The sequence below is a fragment of the Aedes albopictus genome, chromosome 3 (genome assembly GCF_035046485.1).
Source record: "Aedes albopictus strain Foshan chromosome 3, AalbF5, whole genome shotgun sequence".
Classification (NCBI taxonomy): Eukaryota; Metazoa; Arthropoda; class Insecta; order Diptera; family Culicidae; genus Aedes; species Aedes albopictus.
Genome location: NC_085138.1, coordinates 218,534,141 through 218,558,760, shown reverse-complemented (window position 1 = coordinate 218,558,760; position 24,620 = coordinate 218,534,141). Strand labels below are relative to the sequence as shown.

Here is a 24,620-nt window from a genome sequence, read left to right as displayed (position 1 = left end):
CACAGAGGCTTTTGGATTGGTCAATTTTGAAACGTTCACCAACACCATCACGTGCAAGCTGCATGCATCTCTCTCTCCCCGGCATCAACGTACCTATCTAAATACCATATTTAGATACTTTGCCCCGGCATCTTCCGATAAACGAAGATGCCATTTTCTTTTTCTTGCAAATCAACCACATTTTTCACGCCATTTCCTGATCACGAACTTGGCATTATCTCTTGCCTAAACCCAAGGAGAATACATTTTACTAAGGTGGCGCAGATAAACATTGCAAACCACTGGTTGTCTCTTCCACTCTTCTGGTGTTCTTATGCAACTAAAATAGTGACGTCACTATTTCAGTTCCATAAGAACACCAGAAGAATAGAAGAGACAACCAGTGGTTTGCAATGTTTATCTGCGCCACCTTAGTAAAATGTATTCTCCTTGGCCTAAACCCACAATTTTCAGAATAATGCACCATTTTTTTTTCCTTTCAAATCCTTTTGCACTATCCCACATACCGCTTTTCCTTTTCACTTGACAAGATTATTTTGACCCAAAACTTTCACAAAACGATGATTATTTGATCAATAATACCTCGAAATAAAACAGCCTCCGGTTTCCTACTCTTACACCACAGTTACCGCGACGAAATCGATCGGAATTTTCCTCGTCTGCCAATGTAGTGTTTCGGTCGCTCGGAATAGAGCACTAAACCACACAATAAGTGGCCAATAATCGCGCGAGTGCTGGAAAATTTATCAAACAAAGGTTTTTCAAATTAAACATTTATTTGCTAGCTTTCAACACCAAAAGAGTATTATATAAGTTTCAGTAGTGCGGATCCGAATGACAATAGTCAAAAGATTCACTTTAATAAATAAAAAAAAAGTTTCAGTAGTCGTCGGAAGGTCATGTGCTGAAATTTCCGGTGACTACAATGTAATGTCGAATTCATTTTTAAATTCATGTCATGAATTTTCAGGGTTTTCCTGAAATTCCAGATTGGGTGACCAGGACCACCCTGAAATAAACATCAAATAATTTGGAGTACAAGCGAACCCAAGTCGAGTTGGGGTTAAAATTGTGATTTGTTCCAGTTGGAACAAGAACAAAAATACATAAAACACAATAACATTTACAATGAAAGAATCTCGAATTCAACTATGTATGATTTTCTGGCTTTCGGAATGTTGTTAGACATAGAAATTCACTCAAACCGATCTAGAGTAAATCTTCAGACAAAATGTCATAACCTAATTATATTTCAAAAAACATTCTCTTAGGCCATTAGACTAATTCATAAATCTAGTTCGAATTATAAAAAAATAATGTGTTTTGTTGCATAACTGAGCTAATGAGGTAAAGGATTCGATGGCCTTTGTAGAATAAATCTGAATAAAAAAGACTTACCCTAAGCGTCTTCCATGTCCACCGGCAATGCAATGTGAGAAACATCATCATCATCATCTTCATTCATTTCCTCTTCGCTTTCCCATACATCTCGGTAGGTGGTGAACTGGCTTGACCCGGGCATTACGTCATTGGCAATGGTGGACCTGACACTCTCTTTGATTTCCTGCCGCCGTTGAAGTCGTTCTCCTGCATACTGCTCTTGGGCCTTCTGGATTAGAATGTTTTTCTCTTCCTGCAATTTTATGGACTCCTCGAGAGTTAGGACCTGCGCCGGAGCATGTGTAATTGCGGGAGGCGTAGCAGATGTGTTTTCCCAGTTTTTTGAATGGCCCAGGAACCTTTGTTTTTCCTTTTCCGGATCATGCACATTGGACTTTGTTGTGCGGAACGGGAGAAACTTTTGCTTGGGTGACATATTACTTTCCTTTTTGCACAGCAGAATGGAATGACCGTCCAAATCAGTGCCATTTGCAGCTAGAGAACCATCATTAGTCTGCTGTTTTTGTTTCAAGAAAGTGTTCAATTTGCCAGCAGATTTCTGCACATCGATTTCAACCAAGTCAGCAGAGCTGCATTCCGACTGTTCCTGCTTCATCTGCTCTATGTCTTCGAGATCTTGCTGTGTCACCAGCGTTGGCTCCGGTTTGGCCAGAATGATCTTTTTCTTATGCTGTGTGCTTTGTGCTAGTATTTTTAGCGGATCTACAGTCTCATTATCAAAATCGTCGTCGCTGTCAACGACCTCGGTTGTATCGGGTCGTGTATTGTACTGTCCGCTCCATTCCATTTTGGCCATGGATGATTTACCAACAGACGCTATGTTGAGCTCCGAGAACATTTCGGCAGCACGGTCTACATTGTCGTGTACTTTGAGCTGTTGCAGAATTTGCTTATAGAAAGATTCAATCTTAGTACCTTTGTCCGGAAGCTTTGATAACCGTGCTCTACATTGAGATTAAACAGTTTTCGCTGTTATACCGGTAATTTATGAAACAAAATCAATCACTTACTTGTTTTTTAGCAGCAACTCCTGACGCTCTTTCAGGTCCAGAAGCTCAGTTTTATTAAGCTTGGTGATATCTTGAATATATCCTTGTTTCTCCTTTTCGCTGCCACGCGAAATGTCTCCCGGAACTTTTGTAAGAATTGGATGTTTGTACATTGTGGATTAATGCTTAAATAGCGTAAATTCAACAGAAATTTGCTACAGAAAATTGCCAGAACCAACACTGAATGAAAATAAAAATAAGTTGTTTGTAAACAAAACACCCCAGGGAGAAAGGAACGGACGGTATTTTGAATTTCAGCCGCTGTAATCAAAATGTCAAAAATGAAACGTTGGTTTGTGTCGTCACAAACGTTTTTGTGTCGTCACAAAACGACACTTATGAATGAACTTGTCCACGATAACGTCACACGCCAACGAACAGCAAGGGAGGGGGTCTCAAATTGGGAAATTTTGCGTTAGAAAATATGCGAATGAACCCTAACTGCGGGTCGTGTTAATTGACAAAACTTAACTCCTAGCATCTTGCATTCGGCGAGATCCGGTGAACATCCAGTTAACTTTCGATAGCATGTCGTTTTCGCACTCCAGTGGTGAACTAAATGCGCAATATTTATAAATCCCGCCCGCCGAATCGTGACAAATCGAAACGTCACCAGGTTTTTTTCACATCACCCGATTCTTCTTGATCTGTCGACACTCGCGTTCAGATTGCAACATGTTAGTTCGGCTTTTTCATTGAAATTTAATTCTTAGTTTTATTTGATTAAAGCATAACGTTAATCTTTCTTCCACATAATATTTTTCATTAAAAAGTGATAATTGACTACGCTGATCGTTTCGAACTGTGATGTAAATGCTCCATAAACCAAAAGTTCCTACCTATTACCTTTCACCAATTACCTTTCTATTTTTGTAGCACACGTAAGATGACTATGACTGGTTCGGCAGAGGATCACATAGCCAAGCTGCAAACTTTGGGTCTCAGCGAGCAAAAGGCGAAAGAAACCTTGAAGAATGCTGCCCTCAGTAAGACAATTATGAAGGCCCTATCGTTCGTTCCGGCCGATCACGTTTACGCCGAAGGGGAAGGTTTGTTGGTGTACCAAGCATGCACCAAGATCAAACAGCAATCCATTGAACATTTGGAGTTCCTGGTGCGGAATATTCTGCAACGAAAGCTGGATACGGGAATCCGGGTTGAAGCCGCATTGGAATTTCTGCTGCACAACGGTACCAACAAAACTGTAAATGTGGCCGAGTTTGAGGAGGCCTGTGGAGTGGGCGTAGTGGTCACGCCGGAGGAGATTGACCGGGCCGTAGAAGCCGTAATTACTCTAAACAAGGAGACGATTATTTCCCAACGATACCGATTCAATACGGGAAAGCTTCTGGCGGAACTGCGCGGAAAACTCTTGTGGGCCGATGGAAAAGCCATCAAGAACGAAGTGGATGTGCAAATGTTCGATTTGCTTGGTCCGAAAACGGAAGCCGATCTTGCACCTCCGCCAAAAGCTGAGAAGAAACCGAAAGGAGAGAAGGTGGTTGTTAGCGCTCATAAAACCGAGCAGGCAGTGTCTGCAAAAGAAGCGCTTACCGAATCCGTATCCGATGGAGCGAAGTCCATTACGGAGCTGATGAAATCGGTTCATTTCCACGCTCCGGGAGAGAATCATAAAACCGATGGTTATGTGGTTACCGATAAGACCGACAGGTTGTTGAAGGAACATTTGAAGCGAACAGGAGGAGCCGTGCGCACTCGATTCCCTCCGGAACCGAATGGCATTTTGCACATTGGTCATGCTAAGGCCATTAACATCAATTTTGGGTACGCCAAGTCTAAAAACGGCGTCTGCTTCTTGCGTTACGATGACACTAACCCGGAGAAGGAGGAAGAGAAGTTCTTCATCGGAATCAAGGACATGGTCGAATGGCTGGGTTATAAGCCTTACCAAATCACCCATTCTTCGGACTACTTTCAACAATTGTATGAGTGGGCTGTACTTTTGATTAAAAATAACCTGGCGTACGTTTGTCATCAAACGGCGGATGAAATGAAAGGATTCAATCCTCAACCGTCAAAGTGGCGAAACCGTCCCGTGGAGGAAAACCTCCAACTGTTCGAGGACATGAAAAATGGAAAGATTGACGAAGGTGCCGCGACGCTTCGTATGAAGATCACTCTAGAAGAGGGAAAAATTGACCCGGTCGCGTATCGGATCAAGTTTATTCCTCATCATCGGACGGGAAGCGATTGGTGCATCTATCCGACCTACGATTACACGCATTGTCTTTGCGATAGCATCGAAGACATTACGCATTCATTGTGCACAAAGGAGTTTCAGTCCCGCCGGTCTTCCTACTATTGGCTTTGCAATGCGTTGGAGATTTACTGCCCGGTGCAGTGGGAGTACGGCCGGCTGAATGTGAACTACACGGTCGTCTCCAAGCGAAAAATTGGCAAGCTGATTACCGAAGGTAAGTTATAACATAATGTAAGTTGTAACATAATTTCCAAGGGCTCTAGGAACCCTTTACCAAATATCGCCAATCTGTGATGGTACAGCACTCCGCAGTTGCAGAGTAATGCTCGGCAGTTTCGTTTTCCGTTTGACAGAAACGACATTCGGAGGATTGGATTTTTCCAATCTTACTTAGATGATATTTACTCGGGCAGTGGCCAGTCATCAGACCAGTAATTACCCTGAGATCTCTTTTGTTTATATTCAGTATGGACCTGGCTTTTTTCTGCACTGGGTTTTATGAACGTTTTTGCTTGCTTGGATGTATCCGTGGCATTCCAATTAGATTCTACCATGGACATTTCCCAAGTTTTTAGTTTCATCCGAAGAGCACACTCAGGAACTCCACAGAAAGGTTCAGGGCCTACAAAGCTTGATGCCGCACCCTGTCTAGCTAAATTGTCTAGCACCCTGTCCGCACCCTGTCTAGCTAAATTGTTTTCATTTCCCAGGATTCCACAATGACCGGGCACCCAGTATAAAGTTACCTCGTTCCTACTGGCCAATTGCTTCAGAGAAATAATACATTCCCACACTAGCTTTGATTGACACGTGAAAGCTTTTAGCGCATTTAGAGCCGCCTGACTGTTCGAAAAAATACAGATCTTGGCAAACCTATAATTTCTTTTTAGACAAATGTTGGCACACTCTAGAATGGCTTGAACTTCCGCTTGAAATACAGTGGGACTGCATCCCATTGGTATAGCCTTACAGGGGCCAAAAACACCAGCTCCAGTATTTTCTCCTATCTTGGACCCATCAATATAAAATACAATAGAAACTGGACGTAAACTTGGCCCACCAGCATCCCAAACATAGCGACATGGTTTCACCACTTTGAAGGGAACATCATAGTTGGTCTTAGTAATCATCCAATCTTCTACTGTTTTTATGTCCATGTTTAATTTGAAGTCTTTGATGATCCTCAAATGTCGAACAAGATCCCCGTCTAGGACTTTATTGTAATGTATAAACTGCAGGGCACTTTTTGCCGCTTGTAGTTTAACAAATTTATGCAATGACAGTATATTGAGAAGGGCATCCAAAGCAACTGATGGAGTGCTTTTCATTGCTCTTGTCATAGATATACAGGCAAGTCTTTGTAGCTTACTTAGCTTCTTTTGACAGGTTACCTAATTTGTTTTGGGTCACCAAACAAGTGAAGCATAAGTAATCTTAGGCCGGACTATTGCAGCATAGATCCAGTGAATCATGTTAGGTCTAAGACCCCAGGTTTTTCCTAAGGCTTTGCTGTAGACGCAAAGGGCATTGGTACCCTTGGTTAAAACATTGTTTAAATGAGAATTTCAATTCAGTCTTTTGTCCAAAGTTACCCCACCCAAGATGTTTAACTTCTTCTGAGAACTGAATTTGAACTCCATCTAAAGAAGATTTATTTTTAACCTTTCAGTAAAAGGTACAATTACAGTTTTTGAAGGTTTTACGTAATCCCTCTTCTCGGCATTATTTGATGGTAACATTCAACGCACATTGTAGCCGTCATATTTTCCACGTATCAGAATAGCTACATTATCTGCGTATCCAATAACCTCAAAGCCTTGATTGCTGAGTTTTTTAAGGAGTTCGTTCACTACCAAAGACCACAATAAGGGCGATAGTACTCCTCCTTGAGGACAGCCCTTCACAGATCTTACCGATAGTTGCGCACCTCCAAGAACGGAAGAGATCTCTCGATCTCTAAGCATCGATATTATTCATTCAATAATGCATTTATCCAAGCCCCTTGCTTCCATTGCTGAACGCATTGAGCTGTAGGATGCGTTATCGAATGCTCCTTCATGTAATCAATGCTCCTATTATGTAGGGTGGGGCGGGGCAAGATGGGTCAGTGCCATTTTCGGGCGCATTACTCGTGTTTTGATTATGTTAATAATTTTGTTAGATGACCAGCATGAATATACAAAAGTTTGGGGCATTGATTGAAAAATTATTCACTCTCATTGGAAATAAAAAATAAAATGGTTTTTTGCCATTTTTCTTATGCGATACATTCCATATATTCTCCATATAAACGGCCACCTTCAATTTTTAACGTATTTTTGGAGCATTCAAAAGTTATTTATTTTTTATTACAAGACTATCTCATAAGGGGCCGTCCATATACCACGTGGACAGAAAATTCATGGTTTTTTACCCCCTCCCCCCTTCCCGTGGACAAGCGTGGACTTTTCATTGACCCCTACCCCCCTCTCCCAATGTCCACGTTTTTTTTTCATATTTCTTAAAAAAATGGAAAAAATGATTTTGAAAAAGTAATTTTTGAATATTGTGATTTTTCTTCGTAAAAATGTCTTAAATATAATTGAAAACTTTATAAAATACAAATATTATATAGCTTTACATATAATACAAACAATTAGCACAAAATAGGTACCTACAAGTTTTTTACATTGTTTTTAATTCAGCTTAATGTTTGTGAAAGTGTGGGTGCGATTCTTGCTCCAGTTGGTGAAATTTTTTCGTCAAACGGAGAATTCTTCATTGGGTGTTTTTCGTGTAATGTCCATTAGTATGGGACAAACATCAAATTCTCGCTCCAGTCGACTTTTTTGATTCCATTTAGGTCCCATATGAACTGTGCAAAATTTCAGCATAATCGGTGAAACTATAATTTAGCGCAAGCGGTTCAAAGTTTTCATAGGATTTACTATGGGAAAAGTTACACTTTCAATCAAAAAATCTCAGAGGTCGCTCTTTGTCTCCTTAATTCATATCGATCAACGTTTCTTGTAGAAAAATCATTCGTGAAACTTTCCTTCGAAAACCGCAAAACGATAGGATGCTTGTGGAAAAAGTTATTGATTTATTACCAATTAATGATCCAACGAACGGCTTTTTGTTTTGTTTTATTAGCAGCACTGTAGCTGCTGCCTTGGCTGCTGCTGTTTCTGGGGGTGGTGATGCCTCCCGCCACCCCATGCAACAACGACAGCAGCAGTGCTGCTGATAAAACAAAACAAAAAGCCGTTCGTTGGATCACTAATCGGTAATAAATCAATAACTTTTTCCACAAGCATCCTATCGTTTTGCGGTCTTCGAAGGAAAGTTTCACAAATGATTTTTGTACAAGAAACGTTGATCGATTTGAATTAAGGAGACAATGGGCGACCTCTAGGATTTTTTGATTGAAAGTGTAACTTTTCCCATAGTAAATCATATGAAAACTTTGAACCGCTTGCGCTAAAATATAGTTTCACCGATTGCGCTGAAATTTTGTACAGTTCATATGGGACCTAAATGGGATCTAAAAAGCCGACTGGAGCGAGGATTTATTTTTTCCATACAAGCGTGTCCCATACTAATGTCCATCGCCTAATATTAGTGATTGTTCAATGTTTAGTCTGTACAGCTTTTGGTTGAAGACGGTGTTTTATAGAATGTTTGATCAATCTATGATTGTCTGATTGTTTTATTGAGATAAAGTAATTTTAAATCTTAGATTTTTGTTGAGATAAGATTATACTTCCTAGATTCTTACAAAAGAACAAGATTTACAGCAACTAAATTGTATTGCTGAGGTTTAGACTTTAATATCCATTAGAAACATCTTTAATTTTAAAGGAACCTACAACAAAAAGTTTTTGAGATAAGCCTGCAAACCCCTACATGTATTTTGAAACTCTCAAGTAGTTTAAAAATTTGATATGAAACTTCGAAAAATCCATACAGAACTTCGGTGAAAATTTTTTGACTGAAACACCAACATTTGTATGGTCTACACTCCATTTTAAATCTCCAGAAAATTCCTCGATGAAGAAATCTAAGTCATTATAAATTCGAATAATTTAAATCAAATTAGTCTGTGAATCAATACCATGATTTTTATTTTCCTTGACTTACAAGTAAAAGACAATGTATAAAAAATAAAATGTATGAAAGAACTGTTGAAGAGAATCTCATCAATAATGCGACATAATTTGTTTCGTTTGTAGATTCTTGTTTCCTAATTAATATGTCAATTTTGTCCACGTGGACATTTGACGAACCCCCACCCCTCTCTCCGTGGACAAGCGTGGAGTTTTCGCTAACCCCCTCCCCCCTCCAAGCTGTCCACGTGGTATATGGACGGCCCCTAAATGACTTCAATCAAGCGGAATGAACGCTCAAAATTATAACATAAAATTATGATAATTTTTTAGTAAAAACATCGATTTTCAAGTCGCCTCAGGACCACTCAACTCGTAAAGTTTTTTATATTCCAAATAAATTTATAAAATGTTTACTAGTAGCTCTTGTTTACTCAGTATGGATATGGAGCACATTTGAATGCGGAACAAATCTTATATTTTGACGTTTTTTCGTTGAGAAAATGTTAATTACTTAAAAGGTGACCCATCTTGCCCCGCACTTTTTTCACGGCACAAAATCGATCACTTTTAAAAACTGCTTGTTTAACATCATATTTTGTATTTAATGAACTTTTTATCGACTTTTAGCATAGCTAACTAGTGTATTAAAGAGTAGCGGACGAATGCAAATCAATCCGATTTGTATTTACGAAATTATGGAGATCTATCCTTATGCGACCCATCTTGCCCCGCCCCACCCTACATTGTTCACTACCCGTCATAAGTATAGACTCACAAAACGTATTGCATCACCCTGACTCACCTCATAAGGTACCCACTAGCCTGGTCAGGGATGAGAAATGTACTGGAAAAAACGGTTACCGGCTGTACATTTGACATTTTTCCACACGAACATCACAGGCCCAGCCAAACTCAAACTGTTCGAAAAATAAATGTCATAACATTTTTTTTTCCTGTAGCCTTCTTCCTCGAAACGGTTTCCAAGTGCGAGAGCGCCAGTACTCGAGCACAACGACGACAGAAATTTCTGTCTTTCCCATTTTCGCATTTTTCTGCGTTTCAAACCGCTTCTAGACAAACTTCTTTACATGCATCACAAGGCTAGGAGTGTGCTCTAGCTATTTGTGCAAATCGAATTAACTTATTTATTAAAACAAGTGAGTTATTAGCAGTTGAAAATATTTGACATTTTTCGCAATCACCCGCCTCAGCATGACTGCTCATAAAAATTTTCGTGGGGAAGCAAAAAACCGTCAAGCGTCTGCTCGACTGCCGTCGGCGCGGCGTCTGATGGTATTGGTGCTGCCGTTGTTTTGTTTTTATTTTACTGCCAGTATCGATGAACGGTAAACAGAAAAAAGTCTCATTCCCATGCCTGAGCCTGGTACACGGTTTATATGTGAAAATACAAAAAAATGGAAAAACTATAACTCCTGTGTACTTTTTGATTTCCACTTGGATCCCATATCAACTGTGCAAAATTTCAGATCGATCAAAAAAACTATATTTTAGCGCCCGCCATTCTTAGTTTTTCATACGATTTACTATGGGGAAATTTTACTTCTGCAATGAAAAATCGCTAGGAGTCACTCCTAGACCACTAAGAATAAGTCGATGAATGATTTCTGGAGAAAACTTCACGAGGAATCAGACATCCAAAGATCGCAAACCGATGCGACGTTCATGGAAAAACTTAGGGGTAGGCGGGGCATTATGGACACCCGGGGCAGAATGGACACCCTCAATATTTTGAAATATGCGAACTTTTTTGAACTTTTAATGAATGGAGAATATAGTCCATTTGTCTAAAACGTAGTTTCAGGAAATAAACATTCGAAATTAAAATTATACTTGATTTTACACGAAAAAGTTGCGTCCTCCGTTTTTTGTGCATGGAAATTATAATTTTCACACCATCTAAAATAAGATTTAGTGATTATTTTATTGCAGGTTGATTAAAACCTGATATTTCTAGAACACATGCAAGTAGTTTTGCTGTATCTACATGCTTAACATGTTTATATTTTCTTCTTTATTAGACCACACTTTGACAGAAAATACCTACACCATTGCCTATTTAACTGTCTTTTTTTATTTTATTTTCTTCCCCATTAGGAGTCGTTGAAGATTGGGACGATCCAAGGCTTTTCACATTGACCGCTTTACGGCGTCGCGGTTTTCCATCGGAGGCCATCAATAACTTCTGTGCGCAGATGGGGGTTACCGGAGCTCAAAGCTCTGTTGATCCATCCGCCCTGGAGGCTAGCGTACGAGATGTTCTGAACATAACGGCTCCGCGGGCTCTGGTCGTACTGGACCCGTTGAAGATCACTATCAAAAACTTCCCACACAAAGAGTCGGTGGAAATTCAAGTTCCCAACTATCCTAGCAATCCTGAGAAAGGATCCCACAGCATTTGGCTCGACAAAGTTATTTACATTGAACGATCCGACTTTTCCGAAAACCCGGAAAAAGGATTCCGTCGTTTGACACCATCTCAGTCGGTTGGTTTACGGTACGCTGGGTTTGTTATAAAGGTGTCTGATGTTATCAAAGACGAAAACGGAGCCTTGAAGGAATTGCACTGTGTGTGTGATAGCAGCGAAACGACTGAAAAACCCAAAGCCTTTATCCACTGGGTATCTCGGCCTAACGAAATAGAGGTCCGTTTGTACGAAAAGCTGTTCAAGCATAAAAACCCCGAAGACGCCAATGAAGTTCCTGGAGGATTTTTAAGCGATTGCAATCATGACTCCCTAAAAATCGTCACAGCGTACGCCGATGCATCTGTTATGAACGCTAAAATCTACGATAAATACCAGTTTGAGAGAATTGGATACTTTTCGGCCGATCCCGATTCGCGCGAAGGGCATTTAGTGTTCAACAGAACAGTAACATTGAAGGAAGACGCCGGCAAAAACTAATCTTTTATGTTTGTTCATTTATTGCTTCAGTTCAAATAAAGAATATTATTCGGCTATCTTCATAGTTCAACTATTTTTTCGATATGACCAAATAACTTACCTGAGTTCAACGTAGCAGCGGGGATCTACACCGCTTTGTGCCAGGGCCAGGTAGTACGCCGCGTCCAATGAAATCAAGGTCAAATCATCAATCTGATTTTTGTCCTCGAAAAACTCAGTAGTGGTTCTGTGTGAGGCTTCTGAAAATACAGGGTTGCAACAATGCGTGTGTGTAAAGGTCAATAACGCTAATTTTGCATTACGTATCATGACTCCCATTTTGTGACCAATTGAACCAAATCGTGCCAAAATTTTACAGCACATAGTGTAAATAAAATACTATCAAACGTATTTATTCAAATAAGGCTGTTATATTAATATTTTAATTAATGCAGCTTGGTATATACAACAGTGACATGGGGAGACTTGATCCCTCGAGGATTACACACACATTATACATGTGAAAAATAAAATTCTATTTGGGAGCATGTATTTACTCGGAATTCTAGTATATTCAATGATAAAACGTGTCAGATAATTATTATTTTATTACACATCATAAAAAGAGGGATCAAGTCTCCCCATTTTCAAAATACAGCATAACCCTTGGCATAACCTTAACAATTTAAGGAAATCTTATAATTTCAAATTCACCATATTCATCAAAAATACAAGAAAACTTGAAATGAAAATGAATAAGAAGCTTCTGGAGTTATTATCCCTTTAAATTAACCATGTGCTCAAAAGTGGATCAATTGTGGCCTATTTTTGAAAAATACATCATGAGACATGCCTCCATAAAAACACAGTTTTGAAAACATTAACAATAATTGAAAGTCCTTCTGTTGTGTATAAACTTGCAATAGATGTTTACCTTCCATTCTGTACGAAAAACGGATCAAGTTCTGTGTTTTTCTTGAAGTTACAGACAAATTAAGAAAAAGGGATCAAGTCTCCCCTAAACCTTTGAAGGGTTTTATGGAAAATCAAAGGCTTTCACACATACTGAAGGTTATAAAAATGGTTTTCGCATTAACTTTTGTTCAGTAAATACGCATACGGGAAGGATACTATACGAATAGGGTAGTGGAGGTATTTTGGCCCACCTATGGAGTTTATGATATTTATCACATAATCTCTACTAAATCTTGGTGAATTTTTATAGGAACACGAAAAGTATTCAATTATTTTGGATGTCAGTTAACTATGCTGTTCAGTATCAAAAATAGAGAAAATGTTTTCACTTCCAATAAACGCTCGGAAAAGCACCAAAAAACAACGAAGGTGACAAATTTGTAGTCAGCTTCAAGGAGGTATTAAACTTTACAAATAAATATTTATTTCATGTGGATGTAGTTAGAGCCTTTTAAGAACTCAAAATAAACTGCTCTTAAGCTCGGTGAAGCGATAATATTTACTAAAATGGTGGTTTGAGGTATGGCCAAAATATGTTCAACATAATCAGATGTGGACATATTTTGGACCACCTGTCAGATCCATCTCTCCAGTTTCTTCTAAAGGGAAAAACATTCATTCCAATAGGGCACTGCACTGTTTTGAATGTGTATGGGCTTTTGACGTTTCTTGGCCTTGTTGTTTACAAAATTTCTGTAAGAGTGAAAGAGAAGGAAAGAATTTCATGCAGTGACCTATACCGTCTTACCCCGCTGGTTCGACACGTTTTAATACGACACTTTTTAATTCGTACCCCGCTTATTCGACACATGTCAAATTAAAAAGTGTTCAAATGTCACAGCGATGTACACTGTAAATGCAAAACAGTTTGATATTGCGCTTGTACTCGCACCAGCAGAGCTCCTCTTGCAAAAGCTAATTTCGGAAGTTCTGAGTTATTGCTATTCGACATCCAAACCGCCTGTATACCAACCGGAATGAACTGAGGATGGTAACAATCGTAGAAAAAACGAGCTTTTCATTCGCACCACCACAATAGCTGTTGAAATTATGTTCCATAACAAATCCGGAAATCAAAACAAAACAAAAATAGAGTTACCAAATTTCAATGAGCATGGTCGTGTAGGGTGACCAATTTGTCGAATTAAAAGTTTACCCCGGTTATTCGACAACAGTCGGTGTCGTATTAGCGGGGTAATACGGTATAATGTACTCTGAAAACAGATACCGTCAAGGCGCCATTCACCGTGGGGGCTCCATTCACCGTGTGCCTTCGAATATTTTTTCATTATTTCCATATTATGATTGAATGATATGACAATTTCGCTTCAATTGCACCAATACAACACTAATGTATTGTTACCATGTCAAAACGCTCATTAAAAACATTTAAAAGTATCATTTTGACACTAAACTGTGTTTACATGAAGCGGGTTTCTGCTCGTTCACTGCATTCATAGTGAAAAATCGAAAACTGCGCTAAGGTGATTTAAGCGATAAACTAAATGTAGAAACGTTTTTATTCCACCAAGAAGCAATTAAATTCACATATCAGGTATGTATTTTGCATTACCGAAGTAAGTTTAACAAGAAAGTACGATTACTCGTACTTTTTAATTGAAACAAAAAGGCACGGTAAATGGGTACCCTAAAAATCAATAGTCTCCATTCACCGTGCCCCATATTGTCCCATATATCTAGAAAAAATCGAAAATTTAAACATTCGTTTTTCTAATAAAATCTTGCAAGTTATTACTTGAAATGAATTTAAACGAAGAAAATTCCCTTGGCTGGGTTGTTTTGATCATTTTTAAACAAAGTTGAATAAAATTTCTCATACACGGTGAATGGGTCCCTACTCCCACGGTGAATGGTGACCTACCACGGAATTAGGCGACCCTACTACCCTTTATTAATTGTACTATATCACCAAATTTTGTGAAAAAATTTCTACTTCTGTGGATATTGCTTTAATTTTAACCTATAATGAAGGCAATTAAAAGCGGCACCAACAATGTTTATGAGACTGGTGTCAAATGACAGCCCTTATTTGCCCCGAATCCTCTTAGATCCATGGTGAATGGTGCCTTGAAGGTATACAGGGGATTCTCAAAATAACTGGGACAGGTAAAATTTTCACTTTTCAAAAAATGTTCAACTCGCTGTAACTTTTCGAAAAGGGCCTCAAATATTCTCAATTTTTTACTGTAAGTTCATCAACTAGTTGTGCATCAGTGGTTCAAATTTGGAAAAGATCGGGCCATTCTGCATAAAGTTATAAAGATTCTAGAAAAAGGTATAATTATCCGATATCCAACTTTGAGCTGTTATATCTCCGGATTCAATGAACCGCATGCAATGAAATTTCTATCATTTATGACTAATATAATGAACTTTGAAAAACAGTTGACTTAATTTGAAATTATTAATAAGAAAAAAAGTTATAAAGATTTCATTTATTCTATGTTTTTTCAGTAAATTTATCTATTTTTCATATGCGTCCCATTACCTTTTCAATATAATGCCGGCTATTTGGTTGCTTTGCTTTGACACATAAATATATTCAAGTCAATTGGAGGGATTTAAATGAACTATAATTACTATCTCGAATTTTGAAACGATGATGAAGTTTTGGATAAATTGGTGTTATATTAGAAAAATAATCTAATCGTTATAATTTTCTTTCGCGTAAAGAATTTTAAGATTAATCAAATGTTTTAATAGCTCATTATATAAGTCATAAATGATCAAAATTTCATTGCATTCGGTTCATTGAATCCGGAGATATACTGCCGTGAATCGCCTATCTGTCCCATTTGCATAGGAATATGCAAATATTATGCGATTCACGGCAGTATAGCAGCTAAAAGTTGGCTATCGAATAATTATACCTTTTTCTAGAACCTTTATAACTTCGTGTAGAATAGCCCGATCTTTTCCAAATTTTGACCACTGATTCACAACTAGTTGATGAACTCACAGTAATTTGATGCCCTTTTCGAAAAATTACAGCGAGTTGAAGTGAAAATTTTACCTGCCCCAGTTATTTTGAGTATCCCCTGTATAGTATAATTTGGGACCTCCCTTGGTCTGGGTTGTTATACGTTTATTTTATAATGAGATTGTTATGGGTTTGATTTATTCTAACAACTTTTCGCCAAGTTAAAAATTTCAGACGTTCAGTCATCCAGTTTAGAACAGTTATTCTTCTCGGCAATTAAATAGTTGATGACTGAGATAATGTGTTATCTAATGCATGTTTGACAAGTTACGTACCATTGAAATTACTTTTTTTGTCGGCCTTCCCGCTCATTACAATATGTGTGGAATGCCCATATAGTTAAAAAAATACTAGAGTGTGAACACTTCCTTTGAAGCGTTACGCAATTTATGCATGGTGACTGACGTCATGCAATAGTTAATGAATTCACGTTTTGCGTAACTTTTTTTTATGAAACATCATACTACAATGTGTAAAAACTGACGATTGCAACAAAATTTCTTTATTTTTTAACGTTACGTCATTTTTAAACATTTCCAAAATATGTTCACTTGGTGGTCCAAAATAGAGGCCCGAGATCCTTCAGGAGTTTTGATATTTATTGTATCTACTACTACAATTTTGAGTTCTGAGGCCTAGCATAATGAAAATTCGACTAATAATATTAGTCATGTAGCTTGTAACTTGTAAGTTCCTTTTGCATAAAAATCCTACAAGTACAAGTTACAAGTCCAATATTACAAGTCGGTTGGACTAATATTATTAGTAGAAATTACAAGTGTCTGTTGCATCAAGAGCATCGCCACGGGAGTCCTCATCGCTATCCCTATTATACCACTCCTTTTCGGGTGCTATTTTAAGATAGCACCCCACCTTACCACCATTCATTTATTTAGCATTACATCAAATTCAAGATAAAACTGAATCAACAATACATATTTCTCCATAATACACGGTTCGTGGCTGCCGCTCTCCATCCTCGGTCGCGCCCGCTGCTCGCCAAGTCACGCTCCACCTGGTCCGCCCATCGTGCTCTCTGCGCTCCACGCCTTCTTGTGCCAACCGGATCAGTTGCAAACACCAGCTTTGCAGGGTTGTTGTCCGGCATTCTTGCAACATGGGGGTGGAAGTTCAGGTAAAATATTATCTCCTGAGCGCCCATTAAAAACACCACCCCCGGCGAATGACTGGACAGATAAGTTGTGCCCAGGAGACATCGTTTATTACAAAAATTTTAGAACAACTGACATAAGACGATGGCTTGAAGTCAAATTCCTGAAGCGTGTTTCCCTACATACCTACCAAGTTTCAGTAGGAGGTCGTGTGTATCTGGCACACCGTAATCAGTTGAAGCAGGCTGGAAAAGACAAGAATCGACGGTATGTAACATTTTCGAGGGGTAAGGAGAATGGTCACACCAGAAAACGTACTAGAGAGGACGACGTAGAGAGTGATTCTGACGATGCTGAAGACTTACGGTTTCCCAGCAGATTCTTTTGTGTTTAGGGATAATCGTGATTACCAGTTTAATGACAGTCGAGATGGTTCCGGAGGTGTATTAGATCGGAGTCCAGTTGAAGCTGCATCAAGAACAATGTTGGATGAAGAGTTGGTGCGTGGAGTTCCTGACAGGGGATTTCAACAAGCTGACGAGGTTGACCCGATGGAAGGACCGTCATCGAGAATATCATCGAGCTCGGATCGTCATAAAGGAAGTTTACGCCGTTCAAGGCGAGTCAAGCGTTCCAGAAGAGACAATGAGTTTTATTACTACTGATTTCGAATCAGTGAGTTTGTTTATTTGATGTTTATCTTCGGTGTATAGTTTACCGAGATTGTGTTGTCTACAACAGTACTGTTTTGCTGTGTTCGAGATTCTACGTTGTTTCTGAAAGTTCTTGTTATGTTTTCTGTTTAGTGTATTCTCACTCTAAAAGGGGGAGAACTGTGGTGACCCACCCTATCGTACTATGTTGGCTGCTGGCTCAGCCATATCAAAAAATATAATAAAATCAGTTTATAACTGACTGCGAACGCGCGCGTACCGTTTCTTTACTCGGTCATATCACACACCCGTCTATTGTGTTAACCCGTCCCGTATAGCGTGAATGTCTGGCCGGTCTCTACCGCAGGTACCGGTCATAACAGACAGAACACATGCTGCTCTAAGTAATGCCTTCTGAAATTATTCATGTTTTATAATGAAAACCTTCTTTTTTCGCTGAATTGTTCATCCACTTCCTAAAGGGGTCCAAAATACCTCCCTTACCCTAGTATTGGTATACAAGAAGCCAACGATTTGACGCAGAACAATATGAATAATCGTGGCTTGAAAGCTGTATGGACGTTTGCTGACGAAATTCGTTGGATGTGTTTTAATTATGTGAAATATCTTAAGATATTTCGCCTCATAATTGGCTTCTTTAACGGTGTTGAGATAATTCGATATTCTGAATCTGCATGTCAAACTGAGCCGAAATCCAAATTTTCATGAATTTCGGAGCCCGGGAACCTATTTAAAAATCAATTTTAAGTTTGTATGGGAGCGATTTGTCGAATCACCCCTTGTCGCAGTTTGTACTGGGTGGAGCTGTCAAACAGTTGCCCAGCTGTCAAAAGGTGATTTCAAAAAATTTCTTTGACATTGATTTTAGGTACCAAAATAAGGTTCTAAAAATCTGAAAAAAATCATAGTGGCTCAGAAAAAGGTGCTCTTTCGTATAAATCCGAAAATTCAATATATTTTTCTTAATTTAAAAACCCAATTGTTAATTTCCAAATGCAGTGCGGGAAAACTGCTAATAATTCCAAAAATTATCCAGGTTTCGTTATGAATTATGTTACGCCACTTGAATTAGGGAATTGTATATCCAAAAAACGATCCCAGGAAATATTTTTTCATAAAAAAATACTTTGAATAAAATAATGGTTTACACCGTGTCCAATAAGTTCTCATACAAATTTAGAAAATATCACTTTATTTCACATATGTAATTCATATTTTCAAAATGAATTAAAAGGAATTAAAAGAAAAATATACGAAAAGTTTTTCATTCTACAGTAGTGAAATAGAGTCCGTAAGGATAAATTTTGAGTTTGTATCTCAAGTTATGTACCAAATGGATATACTAAGGCTAAAACAATACAGTTGTAGCGATGAAATGGTAAGAAACTTGCAAGTAAGCTCAACTTGGGCTGATTTTTATGAAAATAACCGTTATATCATTTTCATTTTGCAGCATTTGGTGGGGCAATGAGAGCGCAAGTCAGTCCAAAGCCGATGACACAGACAAACAGACGTAACACCTTGAACGATTTTCATGGAAATCCATCGCCCAGTTCACACTACCATCACCTGGTGGAAAAGTTGCACGAATCACTGTGTTGTGCAATATCGTCAACAGAAGGCACTAGTGTGAAACGTCAAACCTATAGAAAAACGATGCGCGCGCCTCTGATTGTGAAAGCCACAACTATGAAAATTTAAAATGATCGTTAAAAGCGTGGTCGATGGAAATTTCGCAAGTGTTACGTCTGTTTGTCTGTGCCGATGATAAGGAGGGGTAATGGCTGAATAGTCTTTGCTGACCACATAAACGCCATGGGATAGGAAAAGGGTATTGTTGCCCACCCTATTTGGTTGGCACGCATCTCTATGTCCAGAGTAGAAATCCTCTACATACAGATGAGCGGAAGTTACATACGTCGATTCGGCAACGCTGTTTATTTTGTTTACAACAGCTGCCAACACTTGCTACAAAGCTATAGTTGTGCGTGATTTCGTAGTGGTTCAAGTTGTTTTGTTTACATTTTCTAATTATGGTAGATTTTTTTTTTTTCAAAATTTTGTTGAAATAGCGGAGCAATCGAAGAAATCTGAAATTCATTGCAAAAGTGTTACGCTAATCATATCGGCAGAAGTGAAGCAAGAAGCAGCAATGGAAGTTTTTTCGACAAGTGCGTCAACAAAAGTGTCGTCATAAGCATGAGCTTTTGAAAGCAGAATTAATAAATCTTTTTACTAAACATACATATGCCGCCAATATCTCGATATTAAAAATAAATAATTTTAATTTATTTAGTTCCGATTGCAATACCGCTCAAACGACGCCGTCATACGAACGATAAGCATGTTCATTTGGCTCACACTTTGACAGTTCTCTCTGCACGATTGGCTCACAATGGCCGCATCCGCAGATCTCTATAATGTAGGATTACTAGTCCGGAGTTCGTCGAAAATCGATGGTGCTCTAGAGCAACCATGGGAAGTAGAGGGTTAAACCAAAATAGTTCCACACCTTTTCTTGTAACAGAAAAAGTAGAAGCTGAATAAGCAATCAATGCTAAAAAATATTGCGCGCAAACCCCAAAATTTTATTCCCACCTTTGGGTTTCCGCGCCGAAGACCCAGCGCCAGATTCGGCGACAAAGAAAACTGACAGCAGTCGCCGGACAGTTGGCAATCCTGATATTTGACGGCGGCCGCCCGGTAGTCATATGAGTGGATTGTTGTCACGCAAATAGATCTTTTCGCTGAAAATGCATGTGTATTGAGTTATTGTTGACAGATTTTCTGCAGTGTTAGTGTGAAATTCAGCGATTTTCTGTATCGCGTAAGCCTTCGCTGGAAGAAAACGTCATGTTGCTCAGCGAAGCAAAGAAAATTTTCAGTGAAAAAAGCAATAATTATTTTAAAGCGTGGTTTTGCCCCCCCCCCCCCCAAATTTGACGATTTTTCGATTTTCCCATACAAAAAGTCAGAAAAACCTGGCTTTGCCACCCCCCCACCCCCCATTATTTGACCAAGTTGGCGCGTCTGCTTAGCCGCATTCACCACCAGTCCGACCTTTGCTGCTTCATGTTTAAGGTGAAACGGGACGCCGTGTTATTTTTCCTATCTTGCCTCTCTTTCTAACAATTTGCCTCGCGATTTTAAAGATGGTAATCTCGAGTTCTATCGCACTGAAGATGCTGAAAAACAATCAGCATATGCACTGCAAGTGAGCATACACAGTGATAGGTTTTTGTTGCAAAATATGAAGTAGAATCTGAGATTACCATCTTAGTAGCAACAGAGCAATGGCGGATATTTCCCCGATCGTCCCGTCCGCCCTTAAGGCGGGTGTACTGTTCTGCCACCGTGCCAAGTGTTCTAGCAATACATAATATCCATGGCATCTGCAAAACAGACAAATTGGCTGGATTTCGTGAAGATCGTACCCCGGCTGTTGGGCCCGGCTCGTCACATAACACCTTCCAGGGCGATGTTGAATAGTAGGCAGGAAAGTCCATCACCTTGTCGTAGTCCCCTTTCGAGATTCGAATGAACCTTACACCGTAGAAAAGCTGAGTAATTAAGCCGCTAGTACATGGGTCAAATATTTAACGAAAAACAAACCAATGCTCAAACATCTGGTTGTCATTTGTGTTCTCTCATTTCATTTCTTGAAATATTTGTTAGTTTTATTTTGCTCCTCAACAATGTTTCCTATGCCCAGTCTTGTGCATTATCACCATCATAACACAAAAGAGCCGCAACATCAACATTGCCCTTCTTCCTCCATCAACACTACAGCCAATCGTCTCTATGTTGCTAACGAACACATTCGAGACGAACGCATTGATACGGTGGCTGCCGCCGCCACGCTCTTTCTCTGCAAATCTCCTGAGTAGCCGAACGCTTCTTAACAGTCGTTCCAAAGCAGAGCTATGTCACTCACTGCTGGGTGACTCTCGTCTGAAAATGCCAGGATGAAGGTCAAATTGTTAATTAGTATTGCATGGCGCAGCAAACACAAACAAAGCACGCCCTATGAATAGAATGCAAAGCGTAGAACAAAAACTCGCTTCGGTGTTTCATCGTGTGGTTCGAAAACAAGAGACTATCGCTGCTGTTGGATGTAGTTGACTCTGCATTGAACGAGGGTTGGCTTGAGTGGCTTTTGCGTGAATCGATTATGTTTTGATGGACTGCGTTTGTCGTATGAAGTGATGGTTAGAGCGAGTGTCATTCGACATTAACCATCCTGAAACTGCACAACCCTGCCTATGCCCCAGAATCCTTGACCTCATGTAAAGTAGCAACTAAAAGGTTATTGTTTAGGGGTCGTACACAAATTACGTCACGCTTTTAGGGGGAAGGGGAGGGGGGTTGCAGAACGTGACGACCCTTACAAAAAATATTGAGGTCCCATACAAAAAGTGTGACATAGGGGGGAGGGGGGGTTGAAAAATTTCGATTTTTGCGTGACATAATTTGTGTATCACCCCTTACAATAAAACAACAAATTACAAAAAGAAACCAAACATATTTAGGGAATTCACTAAGCAGATTAAACTGCGTAACCCTAAAATTTCGAATGAAATAATCCAAGATTGCCTTATTGGGTTATCGCGATCCTGTGTAAATATTGAGCTTCTTGTGCAGTTCAGATAGTCAGGTTGGGGGAGTTGCTGGAGAAACCACCGATTCCATGACTCAATCAATCGCGAGCAAACGGGAGCTCCTCGGAAGACGCTGCTATCGGCTATGACGTTACTGGGGAAGTGGACGTCGACTTGGGCAAGGGGAATGACATATCCTTTTCTAACCGGAATATCCGCATAAATCCGTTTCTAACCGTCGCTAACCGCGTCTAACTTTTGCTCACTTAGCAGCTCGCTTAGCAACGGTTAGCGACGGTTAGAAACGGATAAATGCGGATATTCCGGTTAGAAAAGGATATGTCATTCCCCTTGGACTTGGGCGTCTATGATGAGCCAGGCCTACTTGATTGTCTGATGTTAGTCGTTGGTTATCGAGGGCATATGAATATAAATCTACTATCACACACTTCTCGAGAATTTTTAGCATTTCGACAAGTTTCTCTTCGACCTTTAGGTTGCGCGCCAGGGTATAATGTGTGTTGGGCACCTTGCGACGATTAACTCAAATCCGCACACCAGCGCGTAATTTACGCGCCGATTGCTTATGCGCCAAGTTTTCACTAGCCAAATCACTATTAGGGGTAGGCGGGGCATTATGGACACCCGGGGCAGAATGGACACCCTCAATATTTTGAAATATGCGAACTTTTTTGAACTTTCAATGAATGGAGAATATAGTCCATTTGTCTAAAACGTAGATTCAGGAAAGAAACATTCGAAATTAAAATTATACTTGATTTTACACGAAAAAGTTGCGTCCTCCGTTTTTTGTGCATGGAAATTATAATTTTCACACCATCTAAAATAAGATTTAGTGATTATTTTATTGCAGGTCGATTGAAACCTGATATTTCTAGAACACATGCAAGTAGTTTTGCTGTATCTACATGCTTAACATGTTTATATTTTCTTCTTTATCATATCAAAAATCTAGTTTGAAAATATCTTCTGCTGCCGGGGCAAAATGGACACTCACCTTTTTGAAAGAAGCGGCAAGGGAAAAATATAACCTTAATCACAAACCAACCAAATTCTTCGATTTCAATATATTTTCGGGTAAATGTTCACTATAGTAGACATAGGGTGAAACAAATTGGTCAAAAAACGACAGCAGTGGAAAATAGTTGTTCTAGGCACAGCTGTACATGCCGACAAAAACGAAGCTTTATCCAAAACACCCTGAATTTAAATTAACTGAACAAAAATGCTCAGACACGAATGCCACTTATGTGATAAAGTGTCTTAAATATATAGTAATAATAATAATAATAATGAACAAAAATGGACTACTTCGGCGTATTATTCATCCATAATAGTTGTTTTGTAATGAAATGACTCTATAGGTGTAAATAATGTATGAAATTCGTAAAAGTCTCATGGTGTCCATATTGCCCCATGGGGGTGTCCATTCTGCCCCGTATGCTTGAAGACGGTCATGAAAAACTAACATTTTTCATAACATTTTTTTAAGTAGATAAATCATTTTTCTTCGTGAGCATTCTTATGCAATAGATGCTAAATAGACTTAAAAAGGATACATGTATCAAAAAACTAAACTTTTTTGACATCTTGCCAGGTAAAGTTGGCAAAAACCTTAGGGTGTCCATATTGCCCCGCCTACCCCTAATCAGTGGTTAAATGAAGAAAATGCGTTGTTACCGTCAATAATATCTTTGTTGTACATAGTTTCCAGACATAAGGGAAGATTCAAATATTACGTCCATCGTTTTTCGGGATTTCTAGACCCCCCCTCCCCCCTCTGTCACGCACTTTTCCTATACCCAATACACGTACTGTCACACTTTTCTAGACCCCCCCCCCCTCCCCCAAATGTTGGACGTAATTTTTGAACGTTCCCTAAGGAAGTTCAATGTTTTAGACAAAAAATGGAACCGAACCCTAAGAGAGATAGAGCTCTTGGCGCAAACCATTTTGACAGTTGTTTATTTACATTTTGTATGGCGCACAACCCGGCGCATGGGCTGTCGGCGCACAAGTTGTTGGCCGGTATGCGGATTTCAGAAAAGATTCGCAATACTTCAGGCCTTTAGTAATACGAAGTTGAAAATTTGAATTCGAAAATAACATACCTTCCGCTTCCGTCAGTACCCCAGCTCGGTACCGATTGAACTCCAGCGCTCCCAGGTGTTCTTCTCTTGCTTCACTAACAAGCCGGGACAGATCGATTTTGAGCATAGCTTGTCGCTCGGCAACATCCATCGTTCGAAGCGCTTTCTGTTGGTGTGGCGTCAGCGTCTCCATGAATTTTTCATCCGACAGATAATCCTTGCGCGGCATGGACTTGAACGTTTTACGAAAATTGATTATTTTCAATGTTTTTTGCGTCTTTCGGTAACGTTTTAGATATTTTGCTAGCCGTTGTTTGGGCGTTCTTTTGGGAGCCATGATCAAAAAAAGGTTTTTGCAAACACGTGATTAAAAATCTTTGAAACTTCATGCAAACTACCTGCAGCTACACTGAACGAAATCTTCCGCCGTACAAAGAATGATTTGTCATTCAATGCGATACAGATCCACAGAATCCGAATTTTGAAT

At 39.3% G+C, this 24,620-nt stretch overlaps 3 protein-coding genes and 1 non-coding gene across 5 annotated transcripts; 1 reads left to right on the top strand and 3 right to left on the bottom strand.

Annotated features, from left to right (window-relative positions):
- Positions 1-1,215: 1,215 nt before the first annotated feature.
- LOC109411923 (uncharacterized) lies at positions 1,216-2,679 on the bottom strand. The gene is made up of 2 exons (XR_003898573.2): positions 2,412-2,679; positions 1,216-2,345 (listed from the first exon to the last, which is right to left on the bottom strand). It is a non-coding gene; the product is annotated as an uncharacterized LOC109411923 (transcript).
- A 339-nt stretch (positions 2,680-3,018) lies between these two features.
- Positions 3,019-11,739, top strand: LOC109406270 (probable glutamine--tRNA ligase). Of its 2 annotated transcripts, XM_062858878.1 has the most exons (4): positions 3,019-3,127; positions 3,224-3,259; positions 3,327-4,885; positions 10,875-11,739. In XM_062858878.1, exons 3-4 carry the CDS (start codon positions 3,337-3,339, stop codon positions 11,681-11,683), a joined length of 2,358 nt encoding a protein of 785 aa, XP_062714862.1. In that variant the 5' UTR covers positions 3,019-3,127; positions 3,224-3,259; positions 3,327-3,336; the 3' UTR covers positions 11,684-11,739. The 2 variants fall into 2 exon arrangements, with proteins under 2 accessions (XP_062714862.1, XP_062714861.1); XM_062858877.1 differs by having other exon boundaries at positions 3,084-3,259.
- On the bottom strand, positions 4,892-9,452 carry LOC134291308 (uncharacterized). Its single transcript, XM_062858879.1, has 2 exons — positions 9,308-9,452; positions 4,892-6,969 (listed from the first exon to the last, which is right to left on the bottom strand). Exon 2 carries the CDS (start codon positions 6,009-6,011, stop codon positions 5,073-5,075), a length of 939 nt encoding a protein of 312 aa, XP_062714863.1. The 5' UTR covers positions 6,012-6,969; positions 9,308-9,452; the 3' UTR covers positions 4,892-5,072.
- Positions 11,589-24,579, bottom strand: LOC109406271 (uncharacterized). Its single transcript, XM_019679360.3, has 2 exons — positions 24,155-24,579; positions 11,589-11,922 (listed from the first exon to the last, which is right to left on the bottom strand). The coding sequence occupies exons 1-2, from the start codon at positions 24,468-24,470 to the stop codon at positions 11,780-11,782; spliced, it is 459 nt and encodes a 152-aa protein (XP_019534905.3). The 5' UTR covers positions 24,471-24,579; the 3' UTR covers positions 11,589-11,779.
- Between the last annotated feature and the right edge of the window lie 41 nt (positions 24,580-24,620).

What these genes read in the sequence shown, in the direction of transcription:
- LOC109406271 (XM_019679360.3), bottom strand. Translation starts at nt 24,470, where the DNA reads ATGGCTCCCAAAAGAACGCCCAAACAACGGCTAGCAAAATATCTAAAA. An exon ending in GGTACTGACGGAAGCGGAAG is followed by an intron (nt 11,923 to 24,154) that starts GTATGTTATTTT and finishes CTGTATTTTCAG; the next exon opens with AAGCCTCACACAGAACCACT.
- LOC134291308 (XM_062858879.1), bottom strand. Translation starts at nt 6,011, where the DNA reads ATGACAAGAGCAATGAAAAGCACTCCATCAGTTGCTTTGGATGCCCTT.
- LOC109406270 (XM_062858878.1), top strand. Translation starts at nt 3,337, where the DNA reads ATGACTATGACTGGTTCGGCAGAGGATCACATAGCCAAGCTGCAAACT. An exon ending in TGGCAAGCTGATTACCGAAG is followed by an intron (nt 4,886 to 10,874) that starts GTAAGTTATAAC and finishes CTTCCCCATTAG; the next exon opens with GAGTCGTTGAAGATTGGGAC.